Below are 18662 nucleotides of genomic sequence, written 5' to 3' on the forward strand. Positions count from 1 at the left end.
GAATCCCCTAACAGTTTTCATTTCTCACACTCCTCCATCAGCAGTAATTCATTTTGATCTTGAATGCATCAGGGACTGTAAATCTGTATGAAACTCTTCACAGTGAAATACATTAATTATAAGGAATGCATTCCTCTTAAACAGTCTTAAAAATACATTCAACAAATGACAGCAAAAAGTGGCCCAAGGATCATCTCCAGCCTCCAAGTTAAGGAAAACTACACTCTTTCCCTAATGACATATCTAGTTGTGTTAAAAATCTTCCCATGTCTGGTTCTCTAATTGAGGCTCTAACTGTGTGGCAATAACAATAGAAAATGTCCTGGCAATCACTGCTGCCTTTGTGTAAAACCACAGGTTCCTGCAGTGTCCCTGCTAACAGCAACTGCCTGGCTGCAGTAAATGACATCAGGCAAGGCTGCTGAGTAGCCACACTGTGACACTAATTCTCACTGACTACAGTATAAAGGGCACCTGCTTGTGCAAGAGATGAATAATCCCACCATGCCAGCAGCCAACTGGAATGTGTTTTGCAATTCATGAACACCTGGAATGAAGTAGAGTTGGTATAACATATAATGGGCTCCTGCTGTAATTATGTGTGTTGCAGGTGGATTTAAAAGAAACCCCTTCAAATCTTGGCATCTTTTTTGGCATGGTGGTATTTAAGTACTAGTGAAAACATTGGCTCACAAAGTAATAATTAATTAATTGCAAGCAGTTCTCAAGGAAAAGCAGATTTATATTTCTCAAAAGTAAGTATCATGAGGACTTGAAACAAAACTGGTGGGATTTCAAAAATCATTCCTGTTTGAAAGGGCAAAGTTGAAAAAAACCCAACAAAAATAGTCCTTCAAGAATTACATTGCTACACTGAAAAGTTTCATCTCAAAATTCTTACAAACTGCTTTTTTTGTCTTTTTTTTTTTTTGAGGGGTGAGTGGGTTATGTTTTTTGTGTTGCAATACTTGTCAAAGAAAGAATTTTCACTGATTCAGACTTGGTTTACTATGGCCCAGAAGTGGCCCTGTCCAGCTCACCTGCTCAGAGGTTTTGTAAAAGGCCACGGAGGCATTGACGAGTTTGAGCCTGTCCTCCATCTTCAGCATCAGCTGCTGCCAGTGCAGGGCCACCTTCTCAGCACACTCCCTGATGGCATCAGCATCATAATGTCCAGCCTGCAGCAGCACTTCAGCCTTCTGCTGGACCTGCAGGGCACTCTGGTGTGTCTTCTGTAAGGAAGTGGCATGAAAGAGGGACTGTGTATGAGGGGAGGAGAGAGAGGTTGTACAGATGTGCCAGATGTATGGTAGAAAGGTGAAGCGAGGCGTGAGCATGGGGATGCGAGAGAGTGAAATATTTTCAGAGTTATCTTCAGTTAACAGTCACTTTCTGCAAAGCATTTTAGTTTCAGTTATTCACACACACTTGCAACATGTTAACAAAGCTTGGAACATGTAAGCAGGGCTGAGATGGGTTGGCTCCACTGGTCAGCTACTGCTCCTTGGGCAGTAACACGGGGTGGGGCTCCCAGGACTCCATTCTGCCTGCCCGGTGTAGGCAGCTCTCACTGAGCTCTCACCCAGCATCAGTGCTGACTACATCCCACACAATCTGCAGCCCAAGAGCAAACTCCAAACAGCTGGCAAACTATGGGCCTAGTCACCCCAGTTTTGCTCTTGCCAGGCAGTTTACCTGGCATCAGCAGCTTTAATTGTGCAGTTGTTCAAAACATCAATCCCAGAAAATGTCTTACTAAAGGGCATGAAATTCATCACAAGTAGCAGCCCCTACAAGATGCATTTCTGGAAGTCAGTTCACTCATACTGGAGATTAGATTTATGCTAATCTAAGGTCAGAGCTGGGAAGAGCCAAACCATTCTCTCCACCATTCCCCAGTTTACTCAGTAGCCACTTTACAGGCAGGACTGAGTCATCTGCCCCATTCCTCAGCCTACACCAGCTCCTCTCAGAGTTCCTAGGTGGTGGCTATGCCTTCCTTTGTGGGCTGCTAAAATAGCCCCCATCCCTTTCCAGCCTCCTGAGGAGCTGTTCAGACATGGTTAAGTCGAGTATTCGATTTTAATCTTCTGAACAGAAGCCCTAAAATCTCTCAGACTCCTCTGTGCTATGTCCCATTTGTAACTGCTGCTGACAAATTCTCATGTGATAGTTTTATGATCTAAGCCATGAACCTGGAAAAAAGCTTGAAATCATCTGGCAATACACTGATGAATAATGTAATGTAGAGAAAGCTATCAGGAAACAAAAAGGATTAATATTTGGCAGAAACTTAGGAAGATGTTCAAGAACAACTGGTTAAATTTAATATCCAGCTGCTTTACTGATGTTAGAATTGTAATACTTGTTTGAAATAGACTTTGAAGGATTTCAACTGAAAATCAATTCCACATCTAGAATGCTTTTAAAGAACAGTCTGCCTTGTGTGCTTTGCTGATCTCTTCCCCATATTGAGCTTTAAATACTTTAAATATTTAATCTACTGTTTTTTCTTTTTGAAAACTTATTTTCCCCTTAGTATGGTGTAATCCTCTTCTCCCTCTGCAATTTGCATTCACCACCAAATGCAAGCACTTCCCCAGTGTCAGAAGCTGTGATAACTCAGCCAGTGGGTGTCTTGTTCCCCACTGCTGTCTAGTGGTGGCTGCCAAGATGTGGTCACCACAGCTTGTTACCAGCCAGCTCATACAGAATTGATAAAAAACTTCTTCCTTTTCCTTTAGGAGCTGCAACAGCTGCTCCTTCATTATTCTGAGCAGAGCTGGATGAAAATAAGTCATTAGTTGAGATTTAAACTCTATACTTAACAGCATCACTGTAATGTATATTGACTAGCTTCAATTCTTCCAGGAGACATCCCTTCCTCTTCCCTCCACCTACCACCCCCACTCAGGCATCTCTTCAAATCTCCATACTTGCAGAGTTTAGTTTGGTTTAGTTTTCAAGTATAAGGGTATTTTTCAGCTGTTATTTTCTCTGTTAAAAAACCAAAAAACCTAACAATCAATATTATCTGGGAAGAACACACACCTTTTAAGCTGGAACAGGAAAAAATAATGCTAGAAAGCAATCTCTTTCTAGCAACTGACATGAAATAACCCTGTGAGGGTTTGCTCCCAATAACAGAGATATATGAAGCATTGAGCATAATTAGGAATCTTTTACTGCCCTGCTCAGGGCAGATCTTAGCCCTTCACTACCTTCTCATTCAAAGGAAAGCTGCTCAGAGCAGGGGCTCTTCCTCCTGGCCCTGTGAGTCTGTGAGTGAGGCAAATGGGTTGGCTCACAGTCAGTTTCCAAGGGCCAGGTCAAAGGTGTGTTGTTACTCCACAGCAAGAAGAGGAAAAGCAGTTTAGGGGTCAATTCTTAAAAATTGCCCCTCTTGCCTCTTTGTCAAAGTTGTTTGAGGATGAGGGTTGGAATGAGTTTCTTTTCTGGGGTTCATGAAAGGAAAGCTGAATGAAAGATTATTTAGTGTGAGACCATTATCCAGTAAAAAAAAATTCACAAATGAATGCCATGGAATGACCTCCAGACTGTAGATGTGGAAAAAAACTGACTTGACAAACTTTTCCCATTTCAGATCACTTTATGAATTTTAATCTTCTTAATTTTTTATCAAGGAAATTATCAGGCGATGCCTGAGTGTCATTTTCATGAATGGCAAAGCTGATATCTGGCAGCAGAAGTATTAGCTGCAGGTGATAAATAATTTGTTTCACTATTAGCTGCTGGCTACATTATGAGTTTAATGATAAGTTGATTCTCTAAAGCCTCTATTCCTCCCCTTCCTTCAAGAAAGCAGTGATTAATGCCCATGAGATAACCTTTTGTGTGGTGTTCACCTGGGAGGGAGAAACAAAGAGAAGTGGTTGGTGTTACCTCTATAGCCAGCTGAAACTGCTCGTGCTCCCGCTGGAGCTGCTCAGCCTCCGAGAGGGAGCTGGCATTGACCAGGCTGGCGTTGAGCATCGACTCCCCGTTCCTGATCCAGCCAAGCACCTGCAAACAAAGGATGTGCTCACTGAAAGGTGCCTTCACTACCAGGGTTTATGCAGTCACCTGTCAGAAAATTCTTCAGCCTGCCTGAACAAGTGTGAGCAGAAAGAAATCTTTTCTGGGAACAGAAAGAAATCCTAGCGTAAGGTCTTAATGGCACGCAGTTTTAAGAGGCAAAGATTTTATTGAAAAATTTATTGCTTGAAGAATTCAACTCCCTTTACATGGATATTTGGACAGCAAAGAACACTCATTTTCAAGGTTGGATCACAAACATGAATGTGCCCCTATGCAAATACCCCAGGGCAAAACCACAAAGCATAATGAGGAAGATTTGAATTTAAACATCTTTTCAAATTTCCGACAGGAATCATAGATGTTGCAACGCCTTTCTGCTTCACTTGCCTGTGTGTCTTTCACACAAAAGTCTGAGCTTAAGGGGGAGGAGGGAGAGGACACAGTTGGACTCATTTGGCACAGAGTTAAGATGCAGTTAGAGTTTCCACCTGCACACAGCTAGGAAAAAATGTCAAATCTTGCATTTTGTGTTTAATCAAGAGGCTTTACTTCAGACATGTTAAAATTATTTGTAGACATGCAATCCATGCTGTAATGACTGCAGAATCACATCCTAAATGTACATAATTAATCCATCAAGCTTGTACTCACTCATTTAAGCAACAACATTTTCTGCTATTTTAAGACACGTGTTTAGGAAATTAGCACCCAGAACACACATGCAAGTTCTTTCCTGTGCTCTCTCAAAGCCTTTTTTTCTACCTATGGAGGTGTTTTATTAGTCTAGTAAAGCCAGAAAGTTGCTGAGTCCAATTCACAGATCCACAGGAAATCCTGACTGCTCAATCATTGCCCTAAATTTAGTTCATGATTTCCAAAATTGACTTTGCTGCAATAGTCTACATAGCAATTTCCTTTTTGTACTATCATTTTCTACAAGTGATCCATTAATTGCCTGGAGGGAACAGGGATTTTTATTGCTTTGTTTTTCATCCCTACATCATGCATCACCCTAGTTAGTGCCATTCAGTTCCCTGTAGGGTAAAAAATGAGTTTTCCCTAGGAGAAAAAAGGGAGACATCTATACATGTAGCTGACCCTAATTTGTAGAAAATTACATTCTGCTCAGTACAACAGTGTGGAAGAGTTAATTTCATTTGTTTCTCTTTCATCAGCAGGTGTAATTGTTCCTGTGGTAAATGCATCACACATTTAAAGAAAAAGCAGTTGAGTTATCATGTGGAAATTGTATTGTCTGGCATTTTCTATAACCCATCAAACTTGAATCCTCATTATTACCAACTACATGGTACCAAACTCTGAAGTTAACCAAAGGATCACTGCACCTGGGAAAGGCCTGAATTGAGGGCATCAGGAGGCAAGACATGCTTTCATGTTTTACATACTGCAATACCCCCAGCATTGGACTGTTTGGAGTGTAGAAAATATTGAGTGTGTATGCTAAAAATACAGCATTTTTTTCCTCTGTGGAACATCTTTCAATTCAGCTGAGTTTTTCAAAAACTGCCACAAACAGTTTGACCCAGATTTCCCACAAATATCTGAGCCTCTAAATAGAGAAACATCAGAAAAAAATATATGGAAACTCAGCCTTACAACAAAACAATTTGATTAGGAACAGGGACCACACAACCAGTCTGCCAGGTTCCCTCGTGTGTTTATACACATATTCATCCCTCTGTTCAAGAGTCTTGCAGGCTCAAATTATCCAGGGGAAAGCAGTTCAGGAGGACTGGTGTGTTCCATGTGCCAGCAATGCTGCCAGCACCACTCCTGACCAAGGCTTCTGCCCCCCCTGAGTAACCAGCCCCTCTCCTTCCCCCCAGTGTGGGCTTGGACACCCATTCTGGGGTTCCTACATCCCCTTTCCAGGCCCAAGGAGCACCCAAGCACTTGCAAATTTTGCTTGGAAGCATTTACACAGTGACCCCTGTCCACTTTGGCAAGTCTGGCACTTTAATGTTGGAGCCTCATCTGAGATTTGCATCAGCTATTTTCATAGTAATGTTTCTTTTCTCTCTTACTTCTTTTGTTTACATACAATAAGGAAAAAAAAATCAGTTGCACAACCAAAGCTTCTTAAGTCTAAATTCAAAACCCCTGCAGAGACATTCCTTGTGTCCCTGGTTTAGAAGTGGCTGGAAGGGGACATTGACACATTTGTATCTGGTTTACAAGACCTGCTCACAAAGTGACTTCTACTCATATAGAGCTTAATACCTTTTCCTTAAAATATATTGAAAAGTTCCTAATAGAGGACCAAAGCACTTCTATGATTATTTCCTGTATTAATAGTTTCACCATTATTTTGCAACTTGCAGACAGGCCAATCCTAAAAGACAGCTTTAAAAAGATATTTTCTACAAATTACAGATTTTATCAGCTTTGTAGAAGCAATGACTAAATAATTCTGGAGTTAAATAAATCTTCAAAGACTTTCTCATACATCCTAACAATTTTTTATAACAGAGAAGCAGAAACAATTTTATGGGATTTTATATAAAAGCCACTTGTCACTGGAGAACAGTTTTACTTCAAGGCATGGGTTGTTTAACAGGGCAACTCTGAAACAACTCCCACCTTTGACTCCAATTTGCTTTAGAGAGGCTATGCTCCTATACAGGGATTCTCTGTAATTAAATAATAGTACCAAATTCTTCTAAAACCCCTAATTTCTTCCCTGGAACTCTGCCATTTTCATTGAGCAAGGAGTCAGACTCCACAGGAAAAATAAAGATTGAAGCACCCCTTGTGCAGCCATCCTTAAGAAATGAGAGCTCTGTACCATGCAGTGCTTTTGTCTACTGCTCAGTTTACTCAGAATGTTTCTATAACTGTTTCTTCATGTTTCTAAAAGAGACTTAGGGCCTTGCTATGGATACCTGTCCAGGCAGATAAGAAAAGATTTTTAAGTTTAGAGGAGAAAACAATCTAAGTGAATCTTTTACACCTCCAGACCCTTTGCAGCTTCCTTCAGAAGCTTTTACTAACACAGACCCAGCCATCAAGAACAGCTTCTGGTAATTTTAACCAGGTTTAAAACTTCATCCATTTCCCAGGAGCTATTTGACATTAGATTAGGAAAAACCAAATATATTCAGCGTCTCTCAAATGACTACTTCCCATCATCCTTTGGGCATCTATATATTTTGAAGCAAATCTAATGCCAAACAGCAAAAATAGATGGATAACAAACACATCAAAAGGATTAAATGTACTTCAAAACAACCTGGAAAGCAAATGTAGTGGGACACCTTGAGGATATCTTGGAGCAAATTAGGTCAAGTTCAAAACTTATTTTAAAAAAAAGCCCAAACCATACAAAGATAAATTAAGGGGATAGGGAAGCCAAACAGCTGCAGGCACAGCATTAGAGTTTGTTTTTTTAAACCTATCTCCACAAATCTATTCTGCTATTACTTTTATGTAAGCAGTCCAAACTGTATCATTTCTGTCAGAAATGGGTAGGATCCAAATGAGGGAAAATCAGGCTTGGGCAGAATTTTTCTTAATAACAAAGACCTTGTGAATTACTGATCTTTTCTATTTCCACTCTAAAACAGTTCACAGAACATCTCATTTGGAATTGTTCCACTTTAATGGCCCCAAACTTAAATTCATTGTCTTGGCATTCAAGCCCTTGGTGCATATGATATAAAGCAGAAATCTCTGGTAAATGAAACTTAAATAGATAGAGACAGTTTAAAGACTTTTTATTTCCATGAGCCATTATATCAAAATGCAAACACATGTACATGTAGCAGCTTTGACCAATTTTACTCTGTCAGCAGAACTTAGCACAGCTACAGGAGGTGTCTTGCAGCAACCACATCTCAACTCATTCACAAGAGAAAGAGCAATTTGGTAATGAGATCATCCATCATCTCAGATGCACCAAACTGAAAGTGAAGGAAACCTGGACCAGACTGGAGATGAACTCCAAGCCAAAATCAATACATTTCCCAATTTCACTAAATGGTTGGGAATATGACTCATCTGTGGGAAACCAAATAGATAAGACACAGAAATATTTTAACTTGCCTCTTTCTAAGGGAGATTGTAGCTCTGGTAATTTATAGGTTAACAAGCAAAGGGGTGCTTAGTATTCAGCTGAACAAATAAAATGTTTTTTCACTACTGGTTTGCTGGGAGGTCACACAATAACAAAGGCTCTGATGGTCCCAAGCTCTGTTAAGGAAATACTAATTCAAGGCAGCTGTTCTCTCACAGCAAGTATTAGCTCAGGCCTATAACCACTTCCTTTGGGTAGATTTCAGTTGTAAAATTGTTACGGACCAGCAGATATTTGATAATAAGGCAAATAACATCAGGTAACTGCAGAAAGTGCTGCACTGCCACTGAATGGCTGCAGGAGCAGCCTCAGGGCTGACTGTACTTCTTCCCAGACAAGTGGGCAACCTGCATCTTTAGCCTTTCTGCTACACATGGAACTCCTCTCTGCTTTCTGTCCTAAGTTAAAATGGCTCTGCTTTACCACATTATCTATCACATGCACCTCCAGGCTTAGCTAAGCTAAGCAACTTCAGGAACCTATTAAAAAAAAACAAAGTATATACTTCATAATCATGTTAAGAGGGTTGTTATAAATATCACAAAGTGTTTCTGGGCTTTGCTTGGTTTGCTTTTTTTTTCAGGGTAAAGCCAAGCAGTCTACAGAGCTCCAGAATTTCATGAGGAGCTGATCTTCAATAATCAAAAATGCAAAATGACCATATTGTAAAAATAAAAATTAGGAGAATTCTATGCTACTTTTAGGTAGAGTTGAAAAATATTCACATCAAAGCAGACTTTGAAAGAAAATTAATACACTGCTGTTAGTGCTGCCAGTTTACTGAGTGTAAAGGATTTTTTTGCTGGCAATGATAAAGCAGTTCAGATAAATCATCACTCAGTTATTCTGTCTTCAAAAGTGAATATTTATGATCATATGTACTGAGCATTCAGAGAGTGTGTGTATGTGTTTACGTAAACAAATGAGCAGATATCTGTCATGAACACCTTGTAGTGTTTGGACACTTGTCCCAACACCACCCCCCAACCCACCTATTTGTAAAGTAAAATGGAAAACTGAATATTCCAGATGTCTGGAAAAACATTCTTGGTTTTCCTGATGAAATCAAGAACACTCAATAAAAAGACAGACACACACTAGAGTGTGAAGCCACCTATGGGCTAGGAAGCAGGAAGTGTAATGTTATCCTGTGCAGCAAAGGAAAACAAAGAAACACAAGGCATACAAATTAAATATTAGGGAAAACCAAGGGAGGCAGAACATGACTGCCTATGCTAGGATGAAATCTGAAAGAAAGGCAGTGTAATAATACTAAGGGGGCTGAACAAGTCCTGGGATCTAGAGGCCACTGACAGAATTCTTTTAATCACTGGAAGATGTTAAAGATTCCTGCAAGACAACATATGTATAGCAATAAATGAAAAGGAGAAACTTCCATAATGTCATACTTAGGCCTCACAGCTCAGTTTTCTTTGCTTTGGGCCTGTTTTCCACCTCAGCTTAAATCTGGGTCACAAATCAAATAAATACATTCCCAGAACACTTGGAGTCTGAGGCCATTTCTCCAGTTGAGAAGCTACGTGGTCAGTTCTGCACAGAATTCCCACAACTACTCATGAAGCCAAAACCAGGCACACCTGGGAGAGCAGAACCCAGGTTCTTATTGGCAAAGGGCCATTCTGTACCCTGCCAGCAATTCAACTACTCTTAAGGAAAGGGGGATTTAGACTGCCCACCTAAAGGTTTGTCCCTTGGCAGACACTGGCTTAGCAGTGTGAATGTAATGGCTGAAAAGCCCTTCAAGCCCCTCAGGTGTGGTTAAAAACTCTCACCTGCTTGACCTCAGCCTGGAGGTGCCGGAGCTGGAGGCACTGCTCTAACCTCTTGTGGGTTTGGTCAGCGTTCAGCTCCAGCTCGTGCTGCTTCTCGTGAAGGAATTCCAGCAGTTCTTGAACCTGGGTTGCAAGATCAATGTCTTTTTCACAGATCAGCTCAATGCCTGTAACATGCAGAGAGAGAGGGATTATTGTACTTGAAATTTCAATTTTGCATAACTGGAAATTTTAAAATTTTTTGCCATTTAACACATTGATTTGCAACTGTCTGAGTAATTCTTTCTCACTTAACTTTCTCACATGTAATATTTGGCTTTCACAGCTCCCTAATCTTCATCCCTACGGTTTTCTACAAGGTGGTGTTTCTCTGGTGGTCATTGCTCATCTGACTCATCAGCATCTGGCCAGTTGGACTGACTTAAGCACAGTCTTCCTCAAAAACTTGCATGAACATCAAATTTTTAAAAAGACATAAAAATCCTCAGTGTTTTAGGGTAATTAATAAACTTATACTTTAGAAATGCATGTTTAAAAAAAAGAAAAAAATTAGAAGAAAAAAGATAAGGAAGAAAATAGAAAAGTCAAATAGATCTACAGTAGTGCAGGGAGCTCCACAGAGAAAACCTTTTTCTATCTGCATGCTTGTAGAAGAACGTCAACAATGAATTAGTTTGAATCAGTCTTTAGTTAATTGAGAATTATTCCACAGACTGACTTTTGTCCAATCCTCACACAGCAGACAGAAAGGGTGTCTTAGTACCACATCCCCCTCCCTTGCATCCTACATGAACTTGCTAACCCCTCAAAGGCCTGGTCTGATTTCATGGCTCTGACTTGATCTAGAGATTGAAACAGAGACTTCCTGAGGCCCTTCCTACCTCCTGAATGTTTTTCTGACACTGTGAGCCTTGTGTGCAGTGTTTACATGACATACAGTGCAGAGCTTCACACCTTCCTTCTGGGTGCCACTGATGCGATTGCGACGCTGGGCTCGCCACCAGTGAAACTGGAAAGTTTGGCCTGGAGGAAATAGGATGTCATCCCATGTTACTGCACTCCCTGGGATTGCAAACTAATAAAGACCCTTCCTTATGAAGGTCTACTGGAATTTTGCCATTGGCCTCAAGGCAGGAAGGATAAGGAACCTAACATAAAAATAATATGATTGCAGTAATGCTGGGAAAACACTGCACTTTCCTCCAAAGCTATCTGATTTAACAAAATAATACAGCATTAATAAAGAAATGTGTTAATTAGAAGTTGCTGAAAAAAAGTCCTGGGCATATTTTGAAAACCATTTAGAAAGTTGTCTTTACCTCCCTCTTTAGCCTCCTCAGAGACTCATGACTTTCATTCAGCGCTATCTACACAGTACAGCACACAAAATAAATACGACCCTATTACTAACCCTATCCCTTTTCCTGGTTTCTGGTTTTATCGGAAAAAGCACATGGGAATGCAAATGATTGGCTTATTCCCTTTCCCAGCCAAAACAAAACAGTTCCTTCATTACCAAATAAAGAGGAATGGCCCCTGGCTTCCCATTTAAAGCTGGAAATTTAATATATGTTTCTATTCTTGGGAGTGAAGTTCTTTTCAATTGCCAGACACCAGGCATTGTTGCTGCAATTAGCCTGCATATGGTTCTGTATCCTGAGGACATGATGGCTTTTTGTATGCTTGACTTCACCACACCTATTGGATATTAAATGCACAGCTTTGCCTCCCGCACACTCAGCTGGTGCAGCTCTGATCATGCTAACTCCTCAGCAGCAACCAGGGAACTGCCTGGGATGCTATCCAAGGGCAGTGTGTGCTCCCCATGATGAATGATCTGCCCTTTCCTGCTTGTCATATGTCACGCAGATTTATTCTGCGGTGCCAGCACATGCGGTGAGAGCGCTTTTTCTTCTCAAGTATTGGTTGGCAAAATAGAAAGCCTTGTTTCCCGAATAATTTCATACATATTATCTTTACATTGTGTTTTGACAGCTAGAAAAGCACAGCTGACTTTCTGATAAAATGAACTTGGTTGACATTTTCTTCTACTGCCTCAAACAGTGCAGCAGATGTCAAGTGAGTGATATTGAATTGAAAATGTTTTTAAAAAATCCTACAGGAAAGAGTACTGAGCCACACTAACTGGCATCCTACAAAACATACATTAGTGACACCTGAACTGCTTGCAATGTGAGCTGCAATTCAGTCTAGGGAAGGGGTATTGCTTTTTAACCTGCACAAAACTGTCCTGAAACTGCTTCAAACCTGCTTTATGCTGAAATATTAAGGGCCTGTGATTGCAGAGTTTATATTCTCTTCTTTGCAATATAAACTACAGTTATATTTAACTATAAAGGACATCACAAAGCAAATGAAGTAGATTTCTGTTTCCCTTTTAAGCAAAGCAACACTTGGAAAAGAGGAAAACAATATTAGCTTGATGACCAGGAAGCAAAAGAACTTTGAATCTTACATGTATGAGGCAGGTACTGAATAAATATCCCCAACTTCAGCTCTACAGTGTATTTCAGGTTTGACTTAGAAGCAATTTGTCTAAGATATTAAAAGGAGCTCTATAAACATTAGAGACCCCCAACTGGGGGCTCATTATGACAATGATATTGACAATGCAAATGGACTTTATTAATCAAATAAATTTGCACAATCAATTAACCAGCTATTAGAGTGTAACTGCTTTTAATGCCTAGAATCAGACTAACTAAGGTGCATATGCTAATAAATTACCTGAGCATGTCATCACCACAGCTTGGGCCCAAGTGCTGAATTACTCCTGGATAATTATCCTAAACTTTCTGTGGGAAATGGATTTCTCAGAAGTGTCCAGGTTGTCACTTTTGGAAACACCGGGCTCCTTCAACATATTGAGTTAGGCATCCAGACAAATCAATAACCATTTCTGAGAGTATTTACCCACATATCTTGCTTTGCTATCAGCAGCAGAGGTAAAAATCAAACAGGAAAATAGCAGATAGGATTCTTGAAACAAAAAGGGCTGGCTCATAAGAAACTCCAGTCTTGTTGAGAATATCACTATAATATTCTCTACATACAAATATGTTTCCTGATTGACACAGATTTTAGCAATGATTTGCAAGTACTGCAAAATTTCAGGAAATGCAACCTGACTTCCTGATCTTACCTATTCCCTAAAAAACCCAAACATTTCTTTAAAAAATATTTTTTCTGATGGAGAAAACAGTCTAATCCAGGCTCACTCGCATGTGCTGGAGTATCGGAAGGAATCACAGGAACATAACCCTGAGCTGGATGGAACTTTGGAAATACTGGGCTTGCAGAGAAGCCTGATTGTGTGGATGGCCTCAATATCCACAGAGCCTGACCTGGTGCATCACAGAACCTCTGGATTTATTGTACCAACATAAGAATGTTCACAGGGATTGCCAGCCACTCCACAGCCTAGTAAGGGTCAGTGCTTCAAGTCTACATCAGACATGCAAAAATCATGGCTGAATGTCTAAAACTTTCTTTTTCTACTTCCTCAAGACTTTCAAGTGAAAAATACATCATAAATGGCAGTTTGGGGATGCAATTTTATCTGACAGACTTGCTGGCTTAAAGACCTCCAAGACAAATGAGTGAGTGATCAAAATCAAGTCAGTCTTCTGTGTGGCATGTTGAAAAGAATAAAGCTCAAAGAGACTTATAGGGAAGGGAAGAAACTTGGTCAATTAAGTGTGGCTGGTTAGATAGAATGGCTCTGGAAAATCACACTTTTTCTGGTTCTATCTTCTGTGGCTACAGCTGAGTTTTGATTGTAGCAGTGGTGACAGTGTACAATAGAAAGCAGCAATAGCAGCTGATTTCCCAGAACTTCTGCAAGATTTCAGCTCTGGCAGTTAAGAACAATCAGTCCCTACCCTATACCCTGAATGGTTATGATAAAGGATTCAGGAAGAGGGAGTAAAATCCAATCAATTTTTTATGAAGTATAACTGTTCTTTACTGAAGTAAGAAGCAGTAGGCTCCCAAGTATTACCTTTCTCCCTTGTTTTTCCATTCTCCCAGTATTTAGTATTCCATGCATACTAGACATGGCCATTACCTTTCATTTACTATAGTTACTCTACATCCCCACAGGACTGCTGCTTCCCTCCCTGCTTTTGAGAGCAGTGGATTTTTATTAGGTAGGCTTCATAGAAAGCGGCCTCAGAGAATCTTACAAAAACCTTTTACAAGTCAATTCATTGAGTTGCTAACCTTTTGTCAGCAATCCAAAAGAAGTTGTTTCTAACTTCTTGACCAACACAGAATTTATTTTTCATTTTCTAAAACTCAGTCACTGAGGCTCCTAACTGGGCTCTGTTCTGGATTATATTCTTTCACTCCCATGGATTCCTTCAGGATGAAAAAACAAACAGACAAAGCACAAACATCTTAACCAATGTCTTAGGAGGAGTTTCCTAACTCAGAAAGCAGGGAGGCTGAAGCACAGGGCCAGGCATTGTGTGGGCAGATCTCAGAGAGGCTCACAGAATACATCAGATTATCTAGCTCAAAACATCCTCTTGAAGCAGTCCTCGAGCCTCTGTTGAGTGCAGCCTGCCAAATCAGGCTGGATATTGCCAGATTGTTCTGAAGGTAGGTGCCTAGAGGTAAAATGTTTGCCAAAGAATAATACCATAAAATCCTTTTTATTTCAGATGAGGGAAAGAACAGGAACTGCTCTTGCTTTGCAATTTTTCCAAACATTTTAGAAGGCTAAAGGACTACACAAGTAACATTCACTTCTGGGCTTTATGCAGTGATTAATCTGAATTATGATATTCCTTTTCCACATGCAAAATCCAAGGAAACAAGAATTTTGATTCTTAGGATGTATTAGAAAGTCTCTTATGCTGAGAAGCAGAGTGAAATCAGACAGACTCCCTACCAAAATGAATCAAGACTTCAATTTAAGAGCACATCTCAAAGGGCTTTTTTACACCCAAGTTGCTACCATTAAGTGCACTCTGAAAAGGAGAATTCCAGTATGGTTTATCATATTCCCTTTTTACATAAAGCAATTCCAAATAGAACTGGCTGGAAACAAGAGTTCCATTTCCTTACTGGTTTCAAGGCTGTCATATTTGGATTCTTTCCCAGAGGACTCTTGGATAACTAGATTCTTTCTCCCCTTACTCTCTCTCTTTTCCTTGGGCATGTCTGCACCCTGAAATGGGGAACAGGAAAAGGTACTCGAGTCTGCAGAGAATGAAGCCAGGCCATCTGGTCAGTTTGACTCACTAAAGTCAATTTGCAGTAAGATTAACAAGCTTAGGAGTCTAGAACCACTAGACTGCATCCAGACCTGAGGTTTGACTGCTCTTCACTGCAGTGCTTGTTTCTGAGCTGGAGCAAGGACAAGGAGCTTGTCATGCCCTCCCCTCTCCATCCAATTTGGAGTCAATCACACACTCCATCCTGCAGCTGTGAAACTTTCTGAATGAAACTTGAAATTCAGCTTCACTTTCTCAATGAGTTTCAGTCTCAAAGAAACAGCAGATTTTTACATAAAATCCTGAATCAGAATTCTCAAAACTTGTGGAACAGTTTTGGGAGTGGAGAGACAGGTATTGCCTACACTTATGTTAAAAGCTTATTTCATATGTAATGTGGTATTTCAGCTTGCTATGCATTTTGGGGGTTTGGGCTTTTTCTTGGGTTTTTTTGGGGGGTTTTTTGGTGTGCTTTTTTGTTTGTTTGTTTTGTTTTGTTTTTGTTTTTCCACATAAAATAGAGATCAAATTGTTCTCACCTGAAGCCTGGACCTCCATGATGTATTGGTGCAAGTCTTGCCCTTGCTGGATGACTTCAAAGGTCATGTTGTTCATGGCCAGTTTCCGCTCAGTGTGACGCTGCAATCGCTGCTCAGCCAGAGTGAGATCCTCAGTGTTGAAATCATTCATTTGCCTCAGCAGATCTTCATTCCAAGCATCCAATTCTGCTGTAACCTTCACAGGCAGAAGACAGACACTCAGGATCAATGAAATATCTTACTCTCAAACAATGTTTGGATCAGAAAATACTTCACATTTTGACTCTGATCCAGGAACCTTCAAACTCCAGATCCTGCCCACTTAATGGTGACACTTCACATTTTTCTTAGGTGAGGATCCATGAAAAGATTATCAGTCCAACAAATACTGTCACCTTCCTTTTCCCTTACATATCCCAAATGACACTGGGAGAGAATACACTCTAGGTTCTCATTGGTGGTAGAACAAATGTTTCTGAATATATTCAAATTAAATGAAAAAATAATGCTTCCAGAATTACAAAACACCCTGCAACCACACAATCCCAAAATGGCCTGAATGTTTCTAAAACAATCATTTTACAACACATTATATATAACATATCATAGATGTAATGCACAGCACAGAAACATCACACTCAAGGTTTAGGTTAATCATCTACAGATTCACAAATGAAACCTGGCTGCAACCAAAGACCTGCCGGTAACTCATGGAAACGTGCAAAATCTTCTTTGCTTTCTCTGCTTCCTAATTGTGACACACAGGCTGATGATTTTGGCAGTGCATTTATTTTATCTTCTGCATTTTACATCTTTCTCCACAGAAGCCAACTGGTATCAAAGTCATGCAGTTTTGCCTGTGCAATTAAAGTAAGATCTAGTGTCCATCTAAGCAGCCCAGTCTCACCTCAACCTAGGTTCTGCTGCTGCAGGCAAAAAAGAGGGAATTGTGCTAATGACAATGAATGAGAGAGGGGGAGACAAGAGAAATGGGAATTAAGTTGTATAGCAGAATACAAGTCTTAGAAGGATTGAAAATGATTAAATAAATGACTTAATTCTGATTAATAGGTCAATTTAATAGATTCCTCATAGCTAAATTCAGGAGAGCTAAAAGTAGATATCTAAATTCCCACTTGTACACATTATGATTCAGTGAAAAGTTCTCTGCTTCTCACCAAAAGTGCTCTTCAGAGCCTGTGTGCAGTGAGATGTTTAACTTGCTAAAGAACCAAGATGCAGAATTTTCCATTCAGCTTTCTTTTTCAGAAAACATACATTATATACAGCACAGACTTAGGAAGAGGACCCAAATGGAGCAGTTCTCAGCCCTTCTCACATTAGAATGGACAAAAGCACAGAGTTTTGCACTAGAAGGAAAAAGTGCATGTTTTAGGCTCTTTTTTGAGAGAAGCAGAAAAGCAGACTTACTCAGTGAAGAACCTGGGACGCATCTGCGGAGAGAAGGCAGAGCGTGGATATCCTGAGGGGTTTCTATTTTCCTTCAGCTTGTTCCTTTGCCCATTCCACTCAATTACCTTTAAATAATAGCTATCTCTACACTGTCTTTGCCCCCATTCCTGGTTTCAGCAGCCTCTGATTCATTCACATATCACAGCAGGAGTCCATGGACTGTGGAGACTTATTGGCAGATTTAACAGTCAGGGGAAAATGTCCAAAGTTGATGGTGGAAAAGAGTTTTACCAGATACATTTACATTTAGGGACAGATGCTCAGCTAACAGTAATCAGAACTGAGGCGATTTTGACCTCATTTTAAACTACAAACAACAGAATTAATTCAGAGTGAGCACAGGTTCCTGCAGCCATGACAGTAACACAAAGTTCAATGGAAATGTTCAGTTGTTAAATGTAAATGTTCAGTGTTAATGTTCAGTTCCTTTCTGCTCTTTCTATGGAAAAGCACATGACCTAAGTGAAACAGAACTTTCTCTTGGTAACTTCTCCACTTGGCTGCAGAAGTTACGCTGACCACTACTGCTTTTATTGCTTGTGGCCAATGGAGCTAAAAGGGGTTTTGCCCCATTATCCACACTCCCCAGATCCAGCTAAGGAGGAAAGGATGGTACAGGCAGTGAGGATGCAAGCTGATAAACAATGCAGGATGCAAGGCCAGCAGCCCATGGTGCTCCATGTCACGTTATCAGGGCCAGGAACAGAGGCTAAGCCTGCACCTGAGCAGCCCTGGACAGCAGGACATGTCCAGCAGTAACAAAGCTGTCCGAGTGAGTGCCAGCTCTGCCAGGCCAAGAGCACAGCCACCAGTGGAGGGAAGCAGCCTCTGAGTGAGGGCTGGTGAAGGAGTGACATTCATCCCCTGTGCTGGGTCAGGGGAAGAGAAGCAGGAATCAGGCACAGCAAGAGGTGGAACAACACCAAATTTCTCAAGCTAAGTGGGTACAGGAAGGCTGGGTACATTGCTCTGAGTAACAAACAGATGGCTAGCAGGGAATCTAAAGCACACTAAGGCAAGAAGCAATAGCAGGGCTGTGATAACAACCCAGGTTTCCTGAATCCCAATCTGGTGCCCTATTCCAAAGACCATGCTGCTTTGCATACCTCATTAGGACATTTCCTTTTCTCTCTGTACAGACAATGTCTCAAAATCCCAGCATTTTCTGTACTTCAATCAGGACCATTTGGAAATAGTGCCAGAGTCTGAATGTACTGGTTTAATTTGGGTATAGAGAAAATTATTTCTTTTTCTTGAGGAAGATGTAATTAGGCAGCTCTGTTAACTACAGCCATATACTTTTCAAGCCTAAAAAATGGATGCTTTCACAGATGAGTCAGGCCTTGATATCTCTGATAAAACTTGGACTGCATTAAACAGAAGTGTCCCATCCCCTAAGCTGTGGCAAGATCCAATTGCACTGGGCCTCTGTCAGAATTCTCTCATAAATGAGGGTCACTTGGCCATGAACTTGTTTTATTCCCTT

General features: G+C 40.5%; 1 protein-coding gene across 14 annotated transcripts in view; it reads right to left on the reverse strand.

Moving 5' to 3' along the window:
• Positions 1 to 18662, reverse strand: part of KALRN (kalirin RhoGEF kinase) — a 464835-nt gene that overhangs the window by 150450 nt on the left and 295723 nt on the right. For 13 of the 14 annotated variants that reach the window (XR_014616305.1, XM_084209314.1, XM_084209316.1 and 10 more), the window contains 4 exons: positions 15704 to 15899; positions 9925 to 10091; positions 3904 to 4023; positions 1041 to 1259 (listed from right to left, as the gene is read on the reverse strand). Coding sequence is in view for 13 of the 14 variants with exons in the window: in XM_084209314.1 (XP_084065440.1) it covers positions 1041 to 1259; positions 3904 to 4023; positions 9925 to 10091; positions 15704 to 15899 (702 nt within the window). In the remaining variant the exon portion in view is untranslated. The remainder of the gene's footprint in view (positions 1 to 1040; positions 1260 to 3903; positions 4024 to 9924; positions 10092 to 15703; positions 15900 to 18662) is intronic. The other variant, XM_084209318.1, reaches the window with a different exon arrangement.

The sequence above is a fragment of the Fringilla coelebs genome (assembly GCF_963513975.1).
Source record: "Fringilla coelebs genome assembly, chromosome: 7".
Taxonomy (NCBI): domain Eukaryota; kingdom Metazoa; phylum Chordata; class Aves; order Passeriformes; family Fringillidae; genus Fringilla; species Fringilla coelebs.